The 18,792-nt window shown below is 42.3% G+C and overlaps 1 protein-coding gene across 3 annotated transcripts in view; it reads right to left on the bottom strand.

Moving 5' to 3' along the window:
- The window catches only part of ints6 (integrator complex subunit 6), a 35,311-nt gene extending 16,661 nt beyond the window's left edge, over window positions 1-18,650 (bottom strand). The window contains exons 1-13 of one of the 3 annotated variants that reach the window (XM_062067361.1): window positions 18,194-18,650; window positions 17,981-18,058; window positions 15,607-15,756; window positions 12,510-12,599; window positions 11,156-11,339; window positions 8,649-8,774; window positions 8,433-8,584; window positions 8,215-8,367; window positions 8,030-8,162; window positions 7,824-7,918; window positions 7,644-7,754; window positions 4,405-4,620; window positions 4,210-4,336 (exon numbers count right to left, since the gene is read on the bottom strand). In XM_062067361.1, coding sequence (XP_061923345.1) covers window positions 4,210-4,336; window positions 4,405-4,620; window positions 7,644-7,754; window positions 7,824-7,918; window positions 8,030-8,162; window positions 8,215-8,367; window positions 8,433-8,584; window positions 8,649-8,774; window positions 11,156-11,339; window positions 12,510-12,599; window positions 15,607-15,756; window positions 17,981-18,058; window positions 18,194-18,304 — 1,726 coding nt within the window. In that variant the 5' untranslated portion in view covers window positions 18,305-18,650. Of the gene's footprint in view, window positions 1-4,209; window positions 4,337-4,404; window positions 4,621-7,643; window positions 7,755-7,823; window positions 7,919-8,029; window positions 8,163-8,214; window positions 8,368-8,432; window positions 8,585-8,648; window positions 8,775-11,155; window positions 11,340-12,509; window positions 12,600-15,077; window positions 15,089-15,111; window positions 15,152-15,606; window positions 15,757-17,980; window positions 18,059-18,193 lie in introns of those variants that run through there. The other 2 variants (XM_062067362.1, XM_062067363.1) reach the window with 2 other exon arrangements.
- Window positions 18,651-18,792: the final 142 nt, after the last annotated feature.

Here is an 18,792-nt window from a genome sequence, read left to right as displayed (position 1 = left end):
GTGATAATGATACATAATGAAACTGACTTTATTTGTCGCCATGGAGACCAGGATTAGTGATTTAGAAGTAGCTAGAACACTGAGGATGGATGTTAGCCGCTAGCTAGCTAGCCATGTCTTAAAGCAGCTCTTCCCGAGGGTGTTTCAGTGTTATAACTTCACCTTTATCTTGACTTTTTACACCAAAATGTTTCCATTCTCCCTTTTCTGTCTACACACTGTGTCTGCTTGTAAGTACTCTGTGTGTGTGAACATGCTCCTTTAATCGTAAAACCAGCAACGTCACCACATGACAACGCGCCGTCATGCCCGTAAAAAAAAAAAAGGGGGGGGGGGGGGGGGGGTGCGGGTGGACCGGTACTTTTTAGAGGTGGTATAGTAGCGAATATGACTTGTCTCCACTCAATATTATCTCCTGCTGTCCCCACTATGGACTGGACTCTCACACTATTATGTTAGATCCACTATGGACTGGACTCTCACACTATTATGTTAGATCCACTATGGACTGGACTCTCACACTATTATGTTAGATCCACTATGGACTGGACTCTCACACTATTATGTTAGATCCACTATGGACTGGACTCTCACACTATTATGTTAGATCCACTATGGACTGGACTCTCACACTATTATGTTAGATCCACTATGGACTGGACTCTCACACTATTATGTTAGATCCACTATGGACTGGACTCTCACACTATTATGTTAGATCCACTATGGACTGGACTCTCTCACTATTATGTTAGATCCACTATGGACTGGACTCTCACACTATTATGTTAGATCCACTATGGACTGGACTCTCACACTATTATGTTAGATCCACTATGGACTGGACTCTCTCACTATTATGTTAGATCCACTATGGACTGGACTCTCACACTATTATGTTAGATCCACTATGGACTGGACTCTCTCACTATTATGTTAGATCCACTATGGACTGGACTCTCACACTATTATGTTAGATCCACTATGGACTGGACTCTCACACTATTATGTTAGATCCACTATGGACTGGACTCTCACACTATTATGTTAGATCCACTATGGACTGGACTCTCACACTATTATGTTAGATCCACTATGGACTGGACTCTCACACTATTATGTTAGATCCACTATGGACTGGACTCTCACACTATTATGTTAGATCCACTATGGACTGGACTCTCACACTATTATGTTAGATCCACTATGGACTGGACTCTCACACTATTATGTTAGATCCACTATGGACTGGACTCTCACACTATTATGTTAGATCCACTATGGACTGGACTCTCTCACTATTATGTTAGATCCACTATGGACTGGACTCTCACACTATTATGTTAGATCCACTATGGACTGGACTCTCACACTATTATGTTAGATCCACTATGGACTGGACTCTCTCACTATTATGTTAGATCCACTATGGACTGGACTCTCACACTATTATGTTAGATCCACTATGGACTGGACTCTCTCACTATTATGTTAGATCCACTATGGACTGGACTCTCACACTATTATGTTAGATCCACTATGGACTGGACTCTCACACTATTATGTTAGATCCACTATGGACTGGACTCTCACACTATTATGTTAGATCCACTATGGACTGGACTCTCACACTATTATGTTAGATCCACTATGGACTGGACTCTCACACTATTATGTTAGATCCACTATGGACTGGACTCTCACACTATTATGTTAGATCCACTATGGACTGGACTCTCACACTATTGTGTTAGATCCACTATGGACTGGACTTTCACACTATTATGTTAGATCCACTATGGACTGGACTTTCACACTATTATGTTAGATCCACTATGGACTGGACTTTCACACTATTATGTTAGATCCACTATGGACTGGACTCTCACACTATTATGTTAGATCCACTATGGACTGGACTCTCACACTATTATGTTAGATCCACTATGGACTGGACTCTCACACTATTATGTTAGATCCACTATGGACTGGACTCTCACTATTATGTTAGATCCACTATGGACTGGACTCTCACACTATTATGTTAGATCCACTATGGACTGTACTCTCACACTATTATGTTAGATCCACTATGGACTGGACTCTCACACTATTATGTTAGATCCACTATGGACTGGACTCTCACACTATTAACTAGATCCACTATGGACTGGACTCTCACACTATAATGTTAGATCCACTATGGACTGGACTCTCATACTATTATGTTATATCCACTATGGACTGGACTCTCACACTATTATGTTAGATCCACTATGGACTGGACTCTCACACTATTATGTTAGATCCACTATGGACTGGACTCTCACTATTATGTTAGATCCACTATGGACTGGACTCTCACACTATTATGTTAGATCCACTATGGACTGTACTCTCACACTATTATGTTAGATCCACTATGGACTGGACTCTCACACTATTATGTTAGATCCACTATGGACTGGACTCTCACACTATTAACTAGATCCACTATGGACTGGACACTCACACTATAATGTTAGATCCACTATGGACTGGACTCTCACTATTATGTTAGATCCACTATGGACTGGACTCTCACACTATTATGTTAGATCCACTATGGACTGGACTCTCACACTATTATGTTAGATCCACTATGGACTGGACTCTCACACTATTATGTTAGATCCACTATGGACTGGACTCTCACACTATTATGTTAGATCCACTATGGACTGGACTCTCACACTATTATGTTAGATCCACTATGGACTGGACTCTCACACTATTAACTAGATCCACTATGGACTGGAGTCTCACTCTATGATCTAGATCCACTATGGACTGGACTCTCACACTATTATGTTAGATCCACTATGGACTGGACTCTCTCACTATTATGTTAGATCCACTATGGACTGGACTCTCACACTATTATGTTAGATCCACTATGGACTGGACTCTCACACTATTATGTTAGATCCACTATGGACTGGACTCTCACACTATTATGTTAGATCCACTATGGACTGGACTCTCACACTATAATGTTAGATCCACTATGGACTGGACTCTCACACTATTAACTAGATCCACTATGGACTGGACTCTCTCACTATTATGTTAGATCCACTATGGACTGGACTCTCACACTATAATGTTAGATCCACTATGGACTGGACTCTCACACTATTATGTTAGATCCACTATGGACTGGACTCTCACACTATTATGTTAGATCCACTATGGATTGGACTCTCACACTATTATGTTAGATCCACTATGGACTGGACTCTCACACTATTATGTTAGATCCACTATGGACTGGAGTCTCACACTATTATGTTAGATCCACTATGGACTGGACTCTCTCACTATTATGTTAGATCCACTATGGACTGGACTCTCACACTATAATGTTAGATCCACTATGGACTGGACTCTCACACTATTATGTTAGATCCACTATGGACTGGACTCTCACACTATTATGTTAGATCCACTATGGACTGGACTCACACTATTATGTTAGATCCACTATGGACTGGACTCTCACACTATTATGTTAGATCCACTATGGACTGGACTCTCACACTATTATGTTAGATCCACTATGGACTGGACTCTCACACTATTATGTTAGATCCACTATGGACTGGACTCTCTCACTATTATGTTAGATCCACTATGGACTGGACTCTCACACTATTATGTTAGATTCACTATGGACTGGACTCTCTCACTATTATGTTAGATCCACTATGGACTGGACTCTCACACTATTATGTTAGATCCACTATGGACTGGACTCTCACACTATTATGTTAGATCCACTATGGACTGGACTCTCACACTATTATGTTAGATCCACTATGGACTGGACTCTCACACTATTATGTTAGATTCACTATGGACTGGACTCTCTCACTATTATGTTAGATCCACTATGGACTGGACTCTCACACTATTATGTTAGATCCACTATGGACTGGACTCTCACACTATTATGTTAGATCCACTATGGACTGGACTCTCACACTATTATGTTAGATCCACTATGGACTGGACTCTCACACTATTAACTAGATCCACTATGGACTGGAGTCTCACTCTATGATCTAGATCCACTCCACGTCCATTGTACAGGTCGCCCAGGGGGGGTCCCCACATCTGCGGTCCCCTCCAGATGGGATGAGACCATCATAATCCCGGGGCTAGTCCTACCTGAGTCGTGGCCACGCAGGCTGCAGACGCTGGTGTTGAGAAGGTTTCTCCTCATGCGGCTCAGCTGGTCCAGCAGGTGACTGCGGGGGATGTCGTAGGGGTTCCGGAAGCTCTGAGGCTTCAGGTCCTGGGAGGAGGACACCGGATGAGTGACTCAGGTGGCAGACAAACAACAACAACAACAACAACAACAACCTTGTTCAGCAACGCCAGGTGGAACCCCTGGAACTCTTTGGGGTTGAGCTCCAGAGGGACCAGAGGGACGTCGCCAGAGAGGCTCTGCAGCTGCTGGATGAAGTCTCTGCGCTGGGCCAGGGAGATGCCTCCACCCCTCCACCGCACCTTGATGCCCGCCTCTGCCACCGCCTTCTTTCCGATGGAGGCGATCAGGCGCTCGTACTCCATCTTGGTCTGCAGGCAAATAATTTTGGGATTAAGCACGTATATCGTTAAGACTTTTGATCCTTAGCGGTATTTATTGGTACTCTTATCGGTACTATATGTCATTTTTAATTAGCACACCTCCAACATGATGTATTTGTACGTGTAATTTAGACATTTTCAGGAACACTAATACAAAACCTCACAATAATGTCTGATTGAATGCTAAAAACTTTATGATAGACCGCCTTAAAAAACAGAATGGAATTTTCAATTTTTTACTGAATGTGAATGTACATGAAAATAAAGAATGTTACAATATTAAAACTATGAAGGATAAAACACTGAATATTGACAACATATGAACGTCACACCCCCTCTCCATCCACATATTTTACAATCAAGCTAAACACAACAAAAATGCAACAAACACAGCAAAATATGAATGCCAAGGGAAAACAAACACCTACAATCTGATATATCACTAAGCTTTAGAACTTTGTTGTAAAAATCTCCTTCCGCGTCTGTCCCTGACACTCACATTTCAGCCTCTGGAAACACTCTGTGGAAACACTCCACACCCACACTGCTTGGTGCCTCGTCTGAGCTGCTGCGACTTACATGACCATAGTAACTCATTACATGACCATAGTAACTCATTAGATGACCATAGTAACTCATTAGATGACCATAGTAACTCATTAGATGACCATAGTAACTCATTACATGACCATAGTAACTCATTAGATGACCATAGTAACTCATTACATGACCATAGTAACTCATTAGATGACCATAGTAACTCATTACATGACCATAGTAACTCATTAGATGACCATAGTAACTCATTAGATGACCATAGTAACTCATTACATGACCATAGTAACTCATTAGATGACCATAGTAACTCATTACATGACCATAGTAACTCATTAGATGACCATAGTAAGTCATTACATGACCATAGTAACTCATTAGATGACCATAGTAACTCATTACATGACCATAGTAACTCATTACATGACCATAGTAACTCATTAGATGACCATAGTAACTAATTACATGACCATAGTAACTCATTAGATGACCATAGTAACTCATTAGATGACCATAGTAACTCATTAGATGACCATAGTAACTAATTACATGACCATAGTAACTAATTAGATGACCATAGTAACTCATTAGATGACCATAGTAACTAATTACATGACCATAGTAACTCATTACATGACCATAGTAACTCATTACATGACCATAGTAACTAATTACATGACCATAGTAACTCATTAGATGACCATAGTAACTCATTAGATGACCATAGTAACTAATTACATGACCATAGTAACTAATTAGATGACCATAGTAACTAATTACATGACCATAGTAACTCATTAGATGACCATAGTAACTCATTAGATGACCATAGTAACTAATTACATGACCATAGTAACTCATTAGATGACCATAGTAACTCATTACATGACCATAGTAACTCATTACATGACCATAGTAACTCATTAGATGACCATAGTAACTAATTACATGACCATAGTAACTCATTAGATGACCATAGTAACTCATTACAAGACCATAGTAACTCATTACATGACCATAGTAACTAATTAGATGACCATAGTAACTAATTACATGACCATAGTAACTAATTAGATGACCATAGTAACTCATTACATGACCATAGTAACTAATTACATGACCATAGTAACTAATTAGATTACCATAGTAACTAATTACATGACCATAGTAACTAATTAGATGACCATAGTAACTAATTAGATGACCATAGTAACTAATTACATGACCATAGTAACTAATTAGATTACCATAGTAACTAATTGCATGACCATAGTAACTAATTACATGACCATAGTAACTAATTAGATTACCATAGTAACTAATTAGATGACCATAGTAACTAATTACATGACCATAGTAACTCATTACATGACCATAGTAACTAATTAGATTACCATAGTAACTAATTACATGACCATAGTAACTAATTAGATTACCATAGTAACTAATTATATGACCATAGTAACTAATTACATGACCATAGTAACTAATTACATGACCATAGTAACTAATTACATGACCATAGTAAATAGTGTATCATACAAAAGCGCAGATTCCAACCATTGAAAGACTTAGTATAGTTGAAGGTAATTTGAAAACATGAGTGCACATCATAATGGCAGCTACACTTTACATCTTAATTTGCCCAGGTCGGCACTATATGATACATTTGATTATATATATTAGGGCTGCAACAACTAATCGATTAAATTCGATTATAAAAATAGTTGCCGATTAATTTAGTCATCGATTCGTTGGATCTATGCTATGCGCATGTGCAGAGGCAATTTATTTATATATATATTTATTTATTTTTTCTTCATAAACCTTTATTTATAAACTGCAACATGTACAAACAGCTGAGAAACAATAATCAAAATAAGTATGGTGCCAGTATGCTGGTTTTTTTCAATAAAATACTGGAAAGGATAGAAATGTAGTTTGCCTCTTTTATCCGATTATTAATCGAAGTAATAATCGACAGATTAATCGATTATCAAATTAATCGTTAGTTGCAGCCCTAATATATATATATAAGAAAATAAAGTTTGCCTTGGTGCCCTAAAATATGAGCCCTCCTTTAAGGCAACACTTACCTCGACCTTAAAAATTTAAAATTGGAGGCCTGATATTACCTCCATTTCCCATGAGTGGATAAATATTAGCCTGTGTATTAATGGGTCGCTAGGAGGACGGTTGATAAAATGTGTGGTCAGTTCAAACTGACACAGCATGTGTGACTTTGAGGAGGACAAATTGTAGTCACAAACTTTAGTGTGGTGTTGCTTCCTCTTTTGTCATTACTGTTTTGAATGTGCAGCAGTGAACTGAATGTGTGATAATTGCGTCTGTCAGCTGGAACAAACAACACCGATAACGGCATCATGAACCGACCTAATAAAGAAGCAGTACTCGGTATACATCCCTAGTCAGGAGGAGTGTGTGCTGTGTCTGACCTGCTGGCTGAGCTTCTTCAGGTAGGAGACCACGCTGTAGCTCAGGCCGTACTCCATGTTGTCCGCCAGCAGGTTGGGAGCTCCCATGATCCTTAGTGCCTTCCTGAGAGACTGTGGCGTGGAAGAGAAGTAGACCATGAGAGCACAGAAGCAGAGGACTACACAAGTCCTCCTACTGACCCCGATATAGTATGGAGGCATGGTCTTCAGGTAGTTCTCAAAGGACTGCCGCCACTTAATGCTGGGCTTGAACTTGTGCACTTTGATCAGGTCGTCTGCAGGGAGAACAAACATGTTGGCTCCTCAGGAGAAGGTTGTGTTTTAGAGAAGTAGAAAGTGACTGGAGTGAGAAAGTGTTTAGTAGGTGTGGAGAGGCTGGAACCTACCCAGGAGGGGCAGGAGCACAGGGTAGTTGTAGGGCATGACAAAGAGGTTGACACAGTTGAGAGCAGTGCTGGCCTTCAGGTAGCCAAAAGGTTGTCCCAGGTCGCTGTACTTGGCACTGTTACACACAAAGACCTGCAGGGACAAGGTGAGCAGCAAAGACACCTGACAGAAGAACATGTCCTACCTGCCAGCAGGTGTGTGGAGACTTCCTTTCCAGGATGTACTGCGTGAGTGGCGAGGGCTCCAGCTCGTACTTGTCGAAGGGCACCTTGTCGATCACCATGGGCTCGGCGTCCAGGCAGGAGAAGCGCACGTGGGGGTGGGCTGAGCGGGGGGGCTGAAGTCAACTCCAGGTTAGAGTACTTATCATCACCACCAGGCACATTTTCAAGACTTCCTCACCAGGGTGGGGGAGTTCTGGTCGGGCCAGAAGGCCTCGGGGACGGGCCAGTGACCGATGGGAACGCCGGTTTTGGGATTGGGCCGAACGTAGATGAGCTTGTGGCAGCAGTGCCAAGGCTGAGGGCCCGACTTGAGCGACTCGGCCGCAGCGTCTGCATGACATCATGGAACATGAGAGGCTTCTTAACCACACACCTGCCAGTAGACAGCACCCACCTTCCAGCGGGGGAGGGTCCGGCCCCGTCTTCTCAAAGTTAATGACCACGCCGCTCTGGATCTTCTGGACCAGAGACTCCAGACACTGATTCAACATACGCTGGGAGAACACGCTGTACGAACGTCCTGCAAGCAAACACACTCCCACTAAGAACTGTACGAACGTCCTGCAAGCAAACACACTCCCACTAAGAACTGTACGAACGTCCTGCAAGCAAACACACTCCCACTAAGAACTGTACGAACGTCCTGCAAGCAAACACACTCCCACTAAGAACTGTACGAACGTCCTGCAAGCAAACACACTCCCACTAAGAACTGTACGAGGGTCCTGCAAGCAAACACACTCCCACTAAGAACTGTACGAACGTCCTGCAAGCAAACACACTCCCACTAAGAACTGTACGAACGTCCTGCAAGCAAACACACTCCCACTAAGAACTGTACGAACGTCCTGCAAGCAAACACACTCCCACTAAGAACTGTACGAACGTCCTGCAAGCAAACACACTCCCACTAAGAACTGTACGAACGTCCTGCAAGCAAACACACTCCCACTAAGAACTGTACGAGGGTCCTGCAAGCAAACACACTCCCACTAAGAACTGTACGAACGTCCTGCAAGCAAACACACTCCCACTAAGAACTGTACGAGGGTCCTGCAAGCAAACACACTCCCACTAAGAACTGTACGAGGGTCCTGCAAGCAAACACACTCCCACTAAGAACTGTACGAACGTCCTGCAAGCAAACACACTCCCACTAAGAACTGTACGAGGGTCCTGCAAGCAAACACACTCCCACTAAGAACTGTACGAGGGTCCTGCAAGCAAACACACTCCCACTAAGAACTGTACGAGGGTCCTGCAAGCAAACACACTCCCACTAAGAACTGTACGAGGGTCCTGCAAGCAAACACACTCCCACTAAGAACTGTACGAGGGTCCTGCAAGCAAACACACTCCCACTAAGAACTGTACGAACGTCCTGCCAGCAAACACACTCCCACTAAGAACTGTACGAGGGTCCTGCAAGCAAACACACTCCCACTAAGAACTGTACGAGGGTCCTGCAAGCAAACACACTCCCACTAAGAACTGTACGAGGGTCCTGCAAGCAAACACACTCCCACTAAGAACTGTACGAGGGTCCTGCAAGCAAACACACTCCCACTAAGAACTGTACGAGGGTCCTGCAAGCAAACACACTCCCACTAAGAACTGTACGAGGGTCCTGCAAGCAAACACACTCCCACTAAGAACTGTACGAGGGTCCTGCAAGCAAACACACTCCCACTAAGAACTGTACGAGGGTCCTGCAAGCAAACACACTCCCACTAAGAACTGTACGAACGTCCTGCCAGCAAACACACTCCCACTAAGAACTGTACGAGGGTCCTGCAAGCAAACACACTCCCACTAAGAACTGTACGAGGGTCCTGCAAGCAAACACACTCCCACTAAGAACTGTACGAGGGTCCTGCAAGCAAACACACTCCCACTAAGAACTGTACGAGGGTCCTGCAAGCAAACACACTCCCACTAAGAACTGTACGAGGGTCCTGCAAGCAAACACACTCCCACTAAGAACTGTACGAGGGTCCTGCAAGCAAACACACTCCCACTAAGAACTGTACGAGGGTCCTGCAAGCAAACACACTCCCACTAAGAACTGTACGAACGTCCTGCCAGCAAACACACTCCCACTAAGAACTGTACGAGGGTCCTGCAAGCAAACACACTCCCACTAAGAACTGTACGAGGGTCCTGCAAGCAAACACACTCCCACTAAGAACTGTACGAGGGTCCTGCAAGCAAACACACTCCCACTAAGAACTGTACGAGGGTCCTGCAAGCAAACACACTCCCACTAAGAACTGTACGAGGGTCCTGCAAGCAAACACACTCCCACTAAGAACTGTACGAACGTCCTGCAAGCAAACACACTCCCACTAAGAACTGTACGAGGGTCCTGCAAGCAAACACACTCCCACTAAGAACTGTACGAGGGTCCTGCAAGCAAACACACTCCCACTAAGAACTGTACGAGGGTCCTGCAAGCAAACACACTCCCACTAAGAACTGTACGAACGTCCTGCAAGCAAACACACTCCCACTAAGAACTGTACGAGGGTCCTGCAAGCAAACACACTCCCACTAAGAACTGTACGAGGGTCCTTCAAGCAAACACACTCCCACTAAGAACTGTACGAGGGTCCTGCAAGCAAACACACTCCCACTAAGAACTGTACGAGTGTTCTGCAAGCAAACACACTCCCACTAAGAACTGTACGAGGGTCCTGCAAGCAAACACACTCCCACTAAGAACTGTACGAGGGTCCTGCAAGCAAACACACTCCCACTAAGAACTGTACGAGGGTCCTGCAAGCAAACACACTCCCACTAAGAACTGTACGAGGGTCCTGCAAGCAAACACACTCCCACTAAATAGGCCCCCTACAGGCGGACAACAACATTGTCATGACAAGACTTCAAGGTGAGTTTTACCTCCCGTGACCTCGCACATGGGCGTGATGGGCGAGTCATCAGACGGGACGCCTCCCATGGGATCGGGCTCCACCGAGGCGTGGCCCGGGATGCGCAGCACGAGTGCAAAGAGGCGCTGGTCCCAGCGGAAGGGCTCCTTGGTCAGCTCGCTGCCTGGCAGGGGCGTGGTCAGAGGGAGATGGAGCTGGAGGAATGTAATAATGATGATGTCACTTCCCAGCACAGGAAGTGTGCCTCATGGTCAGAGTAAACAACCCTTGAATAGTCACACTCACTTCTGAGTGAGTGTGACTGAGTGATTTGTCAGTCGGAGACTGACAAATCAAAGAATGCGATAGTTTTCATCTTCAGAACCAGTAGGATGTATAGATTTTTTTAAAGCACTAGAAAATGCAATTTCCATAGAAATTTCTTGGGAGAACTGAAATGCTAACAGTTAGCACACTGGACAGATAGCGTCAAGTAATGGAAAATATGAGCCAAATGAGCTAAAAAAAAAGTTGGCATGTGCTTGCATACAGTTAGCATGAGTGACATACCAAAATATATACATTGTATATATGACACTGAGGTGTGTGCCTGCTAAAAAATCTAGCATGCTAAAATGCTAAGCAACCTGTGTCAAGTAGCAAAATATACTGCTACCTGAATTGCTTTTTTAAATGCTGGCATGCACCAAGTACCAACATATGACTGAAGTGTATACCTACAATTAGCTAAAACAACACACATGCAGGGTTGTGGTTCCATGACATGGGTTGGTAAGATGTAAACATGGCTGACCTGGTCTTCTTCATAGTAATAAAAGACACATGCAGGGTTGTGGTTCCATGACATGGGTTGGTAAGATGTAAACATGGCTGACCTGGTCTTCTTCATAGTAATAAAAGACACATGCAGGGTTGTGGTTCCATGACATGGGTTGGTAAGATGTAAACATGGCTGACCTGGTCTTCTTCATAGTAATAAAACACACATGCAGGGTTGTGGTTCCATGACATGGGTTGGTAAGATGTAAACATGGCTGACCTGGTCTTCATAGTAATAAAACACACATGCAGGGTTGTGGTTCCATGACATGGGTTGGTAAGATGTAAACATGGCTGACCTGGTCTTCTTCATAGTAATAAAACACACATGCAGGGTTGTGGTTCCATGACATGGGTTGGTAAGATGTAAACATGGCTGACCTGGTCTTCTTCATAGTAATAAAACACACATGCAGGGTTGTGGTTCCATGACATGGGTTGGTAAGATGTAAACATGGCTGACCTGGTCTTCTTCATAGTAATAAAACACACATGCAGGGTTGTGGTTCCATGACACGGGTTGGTAAGATGTAAACATGGCTGACCTCGTCTTGGACCCCCCCACTGCTGGTCAGCTTGTTGCCGTCGGTGATGGCGATGATGATGGCGGGCTCAAGGAAGAACGGGTTCCTTCCCTGCAAAAAGACAAATGATTCATGCTATTTGTTGGTAGCACATGTGTCCGGGCTCATAAACACATGATGATGGGACTGCTGGTCACCTTCTCTGCCAGAGCAAAAGAAGAAGGCAGTCTTGAATCTAGCAAGACTTGTAATCTCATGGTACGTGCGTATAGTGACACTAAAAGGTGTTTTATTCTGATCATGACCCGGTTTTAAAAGAAGCCACATCTAAAGCAGCCACTGAGGATTTGAATAGTTCTCCTAGGGATATTCATCAATGCTCATGTGTAGACACTGAAGGTGTTCCAACATGACTCTTTCTACAGTCCACATTTCAAACAGGGCTTTTCCTCAACATGTGAAATGTAACAGTAGAAAGTTGCAATGTTGACTCTGATAACACAAAGCTGACATGCAGGCTACTTGTTTGTTGTTTTTAAAAAGTGGCCATTGCTTAAAAATTATAATGAATCCAAATCAATGTTATGAATTATTGACCTCTCAAAAATTCCACTTTGAAAATGGTTCTGTACTATTGCATATTTTTAGTGTTTGCCATATAAAAAAAGTTTTCTTGAACAAATAGTGAATGCATCTCAGATAGGCTCCAGCACCCCCGTAAGGCAGTGGTCCCCAACCACCGGGCCGCGGCCCGGTACCGGTCCGTGGACTGATTGGTACCGGCCCGCGGCCGCACAAGAAATAAAAAATAATATTTTTTTTTTTTTTTTAATTAAATCAACATAAAAAACACAATATATACATTATATATCAATATAGATCAATACAGTTGAGCTGGAGCCTATCTCAGCTGCTTTTGGGCGGAAGGCGGGGTACACCCTGGACAAGTCACCAAATGTTAATAAGAGTATTGTTGGCACTTTTGGATGTTTATTTATTGGATTTTATGGGCGGAAAAGTGAAGCTCCCATTGGCTCCGCTGTAAGCAAACTTTTATTTCATATCTAGAATGCATTAAAAAAATAACATCATGTCTTTCATAATGATTGTCAATGACAGGCAACATTCCAAAAGAGTGCAGTTCCCTTATAACAGGGGTGTCCAAAGTGCGGCCCGGGGGCCATTTGCGGCCCACAGCTAATTGTTTACCGGCCCGCCACACATTCTGGAAATGCTATTGCAAAAATTTAAAAAAAGATTTAAAAAAGTGGAATGAGGTGAAATCTAACTAGAAAAAGTTGCAATGTTGACACAAAGCTATGCAGGCTGTTATTTTATTTTGTCTATCTTTATTTTTCTTTTTTTCCATTGCTAAAAAAAACAAAAACTCAATGTTGTAATGAATTATTGACCAATTCAAGGCTCCAATTATTTCACTTTAAAATGTTTTATGTGGAAAATATTGCATATATTGTGTGGTTGCCATACAAAAACATCAACGTTTTCTTTGACAAAAGAGCATAAAACAAACAAAATAATAGCTCAAATGTAAAATCGACAGATATATCTGAAGTTGATCTCATAACTTAAAAAAAAACCTACAAACGTAATTCAAATGTATCACTTTATGAGTGGGGTACCTTTTGGATCCCAAATATATTTAATGGGGTTTTATTGATCTTTTCACCGTGATTACTCAAAAATAATAATGAATTAAAATCAATGGTGTCCTGCATTATTGATCTTTTTAAGGCTCTAATTACTTCACATCAAACATTGCTTTCTGAATGTTTTGGGCAGTGGGGGAAATACTGCATATTTCACTTTTATTATATAAAACAAAGTCGTCTTTGACAGAAAAGGCATACAACCTTTTTTTAAACTTTACATCAACCTGGAGTTGATATACTGTAGAGATTTACTGTAAGCATTACATTTTTAAAAAATAATAATAATTTGACTTGTTTTTAACATTGAAATGACTTAGACCCTTTATGGTCCTCGAGAGCCCTAAAGGTAAAACAAATAAAATATCCATATATTTTGTTATGGTTTGAAAATGAAAAATATCAAAATGGCCCCGCAAGCTTTAATTTTTCCGTGTGCGGTCCTCAGTGGAAAAAGTTTGGACACCCCTGCCTTATAATAACTAAAATAGACACAGTTGGAAAAGCCAATATAGAGTATTTTCTCATTCTTCACTGATAGTGTTGTAGTCTTGACTATTTCAAGTATTAATGTAGCACTTTAACATGAATTTCAATAAAATCCCATTTCTGGCGGGTGTTGTGGTGTTCAGTGGTGCTTGGTGTTCCTGAGTACAGAAGGATCCCTGGCTTCATGTACACAATTAAATATGGCACTAATGTGTTTGTGTAACTTTGGATTGAATGATGTCCTTTCTTAATGGGGGAAGACATGAATATCTCTTGTTTTCATGTTAGCATCTCAGCTAGCGAGCTGTGAGTTCATCACAGTGCAGTTATTATTTTCATTTCAAAGGCTAATACTGTACTTGGTCATTGCCATCACATGGTGTTGATGTTGTGAGTGTACAGCAAGTGCTTGGAGGACTGTCACCTGGCTCACCTGTCCATAGTTGTCTATTGAGATTGAGCATCACCTGTCCATAGTTGTCTATGCCGCTCACTAGTCTATTGAGATTGAGCATCACCTGTCCATAGTTGTCAATGCCGCTCACTAGTCTATTGAGATTGAGCATCACCTGGCTCACCTGTCCATAGTTGTCTATGCCGCTCACTAGTCTATTGAGATTGAGCATCACCTGTCCATAGTTGTCTATGCCGCTCACTAGTCTATTGAGATTGAGCATCACCTGGCTCACCTGTCCATAGTTGTCTATGCCGCTCACTAGTCTATTGAGATTGAGCATCACCTGTCCATAGTTGTCTATGCCGCTCACTAGTCTATTGAGATTGAGCATCACCTGTCCATAGTTGTCTATGCCGCTCACTAGTCTATTGAGATTGAGCATCACCTGGCTCACCTGTCCATAGTTGTCTATGCCGCTCACTAGTCTATTGAGATTGAGCATCACCTGTCCATAGTTGTCTATGCCGCTCACTAGTCTATTGAGATTGAGCATCACCTGGCTCACCTGTCCATAGTTGTCTATGCCGCTCACTAGTCTATTGAGATTGAGCAGATCAAAGGCGGTCCTCAGGGACTGGCCGATGCTGGTGAGTCCTGTGGCCTGCAGGTTCCTCAGCTCCGTCATGAAGGTGGCGTGGCTCTCCTTCCATCCCGCCTTTTTAAAGAAACACACCTTCAGTCACGTTGGCATGGCAATGATTTCATCACCAATAATAATCCCCTCTGCCTTGGTTTTCACATGAGATATGAAAAGTAGACATATTAGGTGTTCCAGGAAAAACTAAGTCACTCATTTGTAATCGATTCAACATTTTTATGCCATCTGTGCGCTTACTAACTGGGCATATACAACACCAGTGAAGTTGTCACATGAACATGAAATATCTTGTCTTTGCAGTCTATTCAATTGAATATAAGTTGAAAAGGATTTGTTGTATTCTCTTTTTATTTACCATTTACACAACGTGAAAACTTCACTGCTTTTGTACGTCAGCAGCCAAGACGAGTTTTGTGACCCCTTTGAAAGAGTTTTGTGGGGACTTTGACACCAAATCCTGCATCATGTGGAAGACACAATCCATCCTCAGTCCAATGAGTTGTTGGAAGACTCACATCCCTAAGAAATACTCACTACACTAATTGGACCTGAAAAGGGACTTCAGTTCAATTGTTTGGTTTCATATTCCATGACTACACTTGCTAGTTATGTTTAATATCCAGTGAATCTTATCTTAGTATGGTTAGTGTCGACACTTGACATTTGTCAGCTCTCTAATATCACTTCCTGTTGTGTTGTTTACAATCTTCTATGTTTACTAATATCACTTCCTGTTGTGTGGTTTACAATCTTCTATGTTTACTAATATCACTTCCTGTTGTGTTGTTTACAAACTTCTATGTTTACTAATATCACTTCCTGTTGTGTGGTTTACAATCTTCTATGTTTACTAATATCACTTCCTGTTGTGTTGTTTACAAACTTCTATGTTTACTAATATCACTTCCTGTTGTGTTGTTTACAATCTTCTATGTTTACTAATATCACTTCCTGTTGTGTTGTTTACAAACTTCTATGTTTACTAATATCACTTCCTGTTGTGTTGTTTACAAACTTCTATGTTTACTAATATCACTTCCTGTTGTGTTTACAAACGCAGGGAGTAAGTCAGTAGCACTTTTAGCAGACTTATCTTGCACTACGGACATTCTTTGTGCTCAATACACTTTATTTATATCTCACATTTCAAAAAAACAATATAAGTTTCAGAAGTGGAGACATACATACTAATATCAAACTATAAAAGAATAAATACATCAGAGAAAATAAAATCACACAACTCTCATGCTGGTTTAAAAAGAGTAAAAATATGTTTTAAGAGATGATTTAAAAGTCATTAAAAAGGGATTTTGTTCCAAAGTTTTGGAGCCACAGCACCTCTGGATCTTTAAGGGGTTTTAGGGACGTGATCAGCTGACCTCAGAGACCTTGTGGGGGTGTACGTTTTGAAAAGGTCTGACATATAGAGATCGAAAAACAGACAATATTTTCAAATAAATTGTAAAATGAAGTGGGAGCCAGTGTAGGGATGCTAAAATGTGTTCATGTTTTTAGTGTCGGTTAAAAGGCAGCAGCAGCATTTGGGAGTAACTGCAATGAGCGATTGAGGCCATAATAAAAGAAATACTTGAATTTCAGTGAATTACAGCTTTCAAGTATTTCTCATATATATATATATATATATACTTGAAAGCTGTAATTCACTGAAATTCCAAGTATTTCTTTTAAAGATATATATATAAGAAATACTTGAATTTCAGTGAATTCAAATATTTATTTTATATATATCTATATATATAAGAAATACTTGAATTTCAGTGAATTACAGCTATATATATATATATATATATATATATATATATATATATATATATATATATATATACACCCCCACCCAGCGGGCCTTTTGAATATCTCCCTAATTCTGAGGTCTCATGGTTGGCAAGTATGCGTGAAAGTGTTTTAAATGTAGAAACATAATCATACCATAACCACTTTAAGGACTTTTTTTTTAATTTTCTAAATGAATTGAATGCTTTTTAATGACCAGCGCCAGTGAGCTGGCGTCACGTGCTCCAGTGTAAAGTCCTCAACCGGAGTGAAACCGGATGAAAGCGGGCTCGATCGCGCCCCTCCCGCCCCCCCTGTATAAATAACTCCCAGAGTTCCTTGCGGCTCACTCTACAAAATGTCGGCCATGTTTTAAAAGGGGGTCGGCGAGCTCCTCCTGAGGACGGTGCTCGCCTTCCATCTCGCCTCCGCCTGGGCACCACGCTCTCGCCTCGCAGTGACAAAAGACTCGGGACATGACAAACTCTACCTTGATCCCGAACGGAATGTCTTCCAAATTGACCAACATGTAGCGGTCCCCTCGGCTGGCCGGGTCTCTCCCTCGCAGCTGCGGAGATAGAGAAGCTTTAAGCGGCTTGTGCTTGGGACAGCTCGGGTGTGGAAAAGAGCGGGACGGCCCGCCATGTTGACAGTATACCTTCATTAAAGTGTTTACATTCAAGTCTCAGCGTGTTTACAATACCTTCATAAAAGTCTCAACAGCGCCTTTAGCTACGTCCAGATAGCTAGTGCCCAGGTAGCTGCGCTGGTTCATGGAGGCGGAGGTGTCTAGCAGGAAGAGTAAGACGGGCATGGCGGTGCTAACATCAACTTAATGTCAGTGGAAACTCCAAAAACATGAACTTAATGGCAAAAAAAATCTTTTGTTCTCCTGTGTCACCTCGGCTAGCTAGTTAGCCAGCTAGCTAGCCGGCTAACTGTCTGTCTCGCGCATTCTTTCCCCCCCAAAAAAGTGTAATAATGAGTGGCGAGGCCCCTGCCGGCCTGACGAGCGCACAGCCGAGGGGCGGCTCATGGATTGACGAGGGGTTTTAGAGGTAATGGCTCGAATATGGAGTAAATAGTCCTAAGTTTCATAGCGCAAAGTGTGCGTGGCTGCTTCTTCCTCCACTGAGCGAGCCCAGCAGCCGCACACTCTACAAGCTGCGAGCCTGGCGCTTGGCCACGCCTACTCAGGGCACTTTCAACGTCACGTGGCGCAGCGCCGCGCCCCGATTGGCTGCTCCGGTGCAACTCATTACCATATCCAAATAAGGCAAAGGCCGAGCGCCACCCTGCGCA

The sequence above is a fragment of the Entelurus aequoreus genome, linkage group LG13, assembly GCF_033978785.1.
Source record: "Entelurus aequoreus isolate RoL-2023_Sb linkage group LG13, RoL_Eaeq_v1.1, whole genome shotgun sequence".
NCBI lineage: Eukaryota > Metazoa > Chordata > Actinopteri > Syngnathiformes > Syngnathidae > Entelurus > Entelurus aequoreus.
Note: the sequence above shows the minus strand (reverse complement) of the source record. Positions and strands in the feature narration are given on the sequence as shown.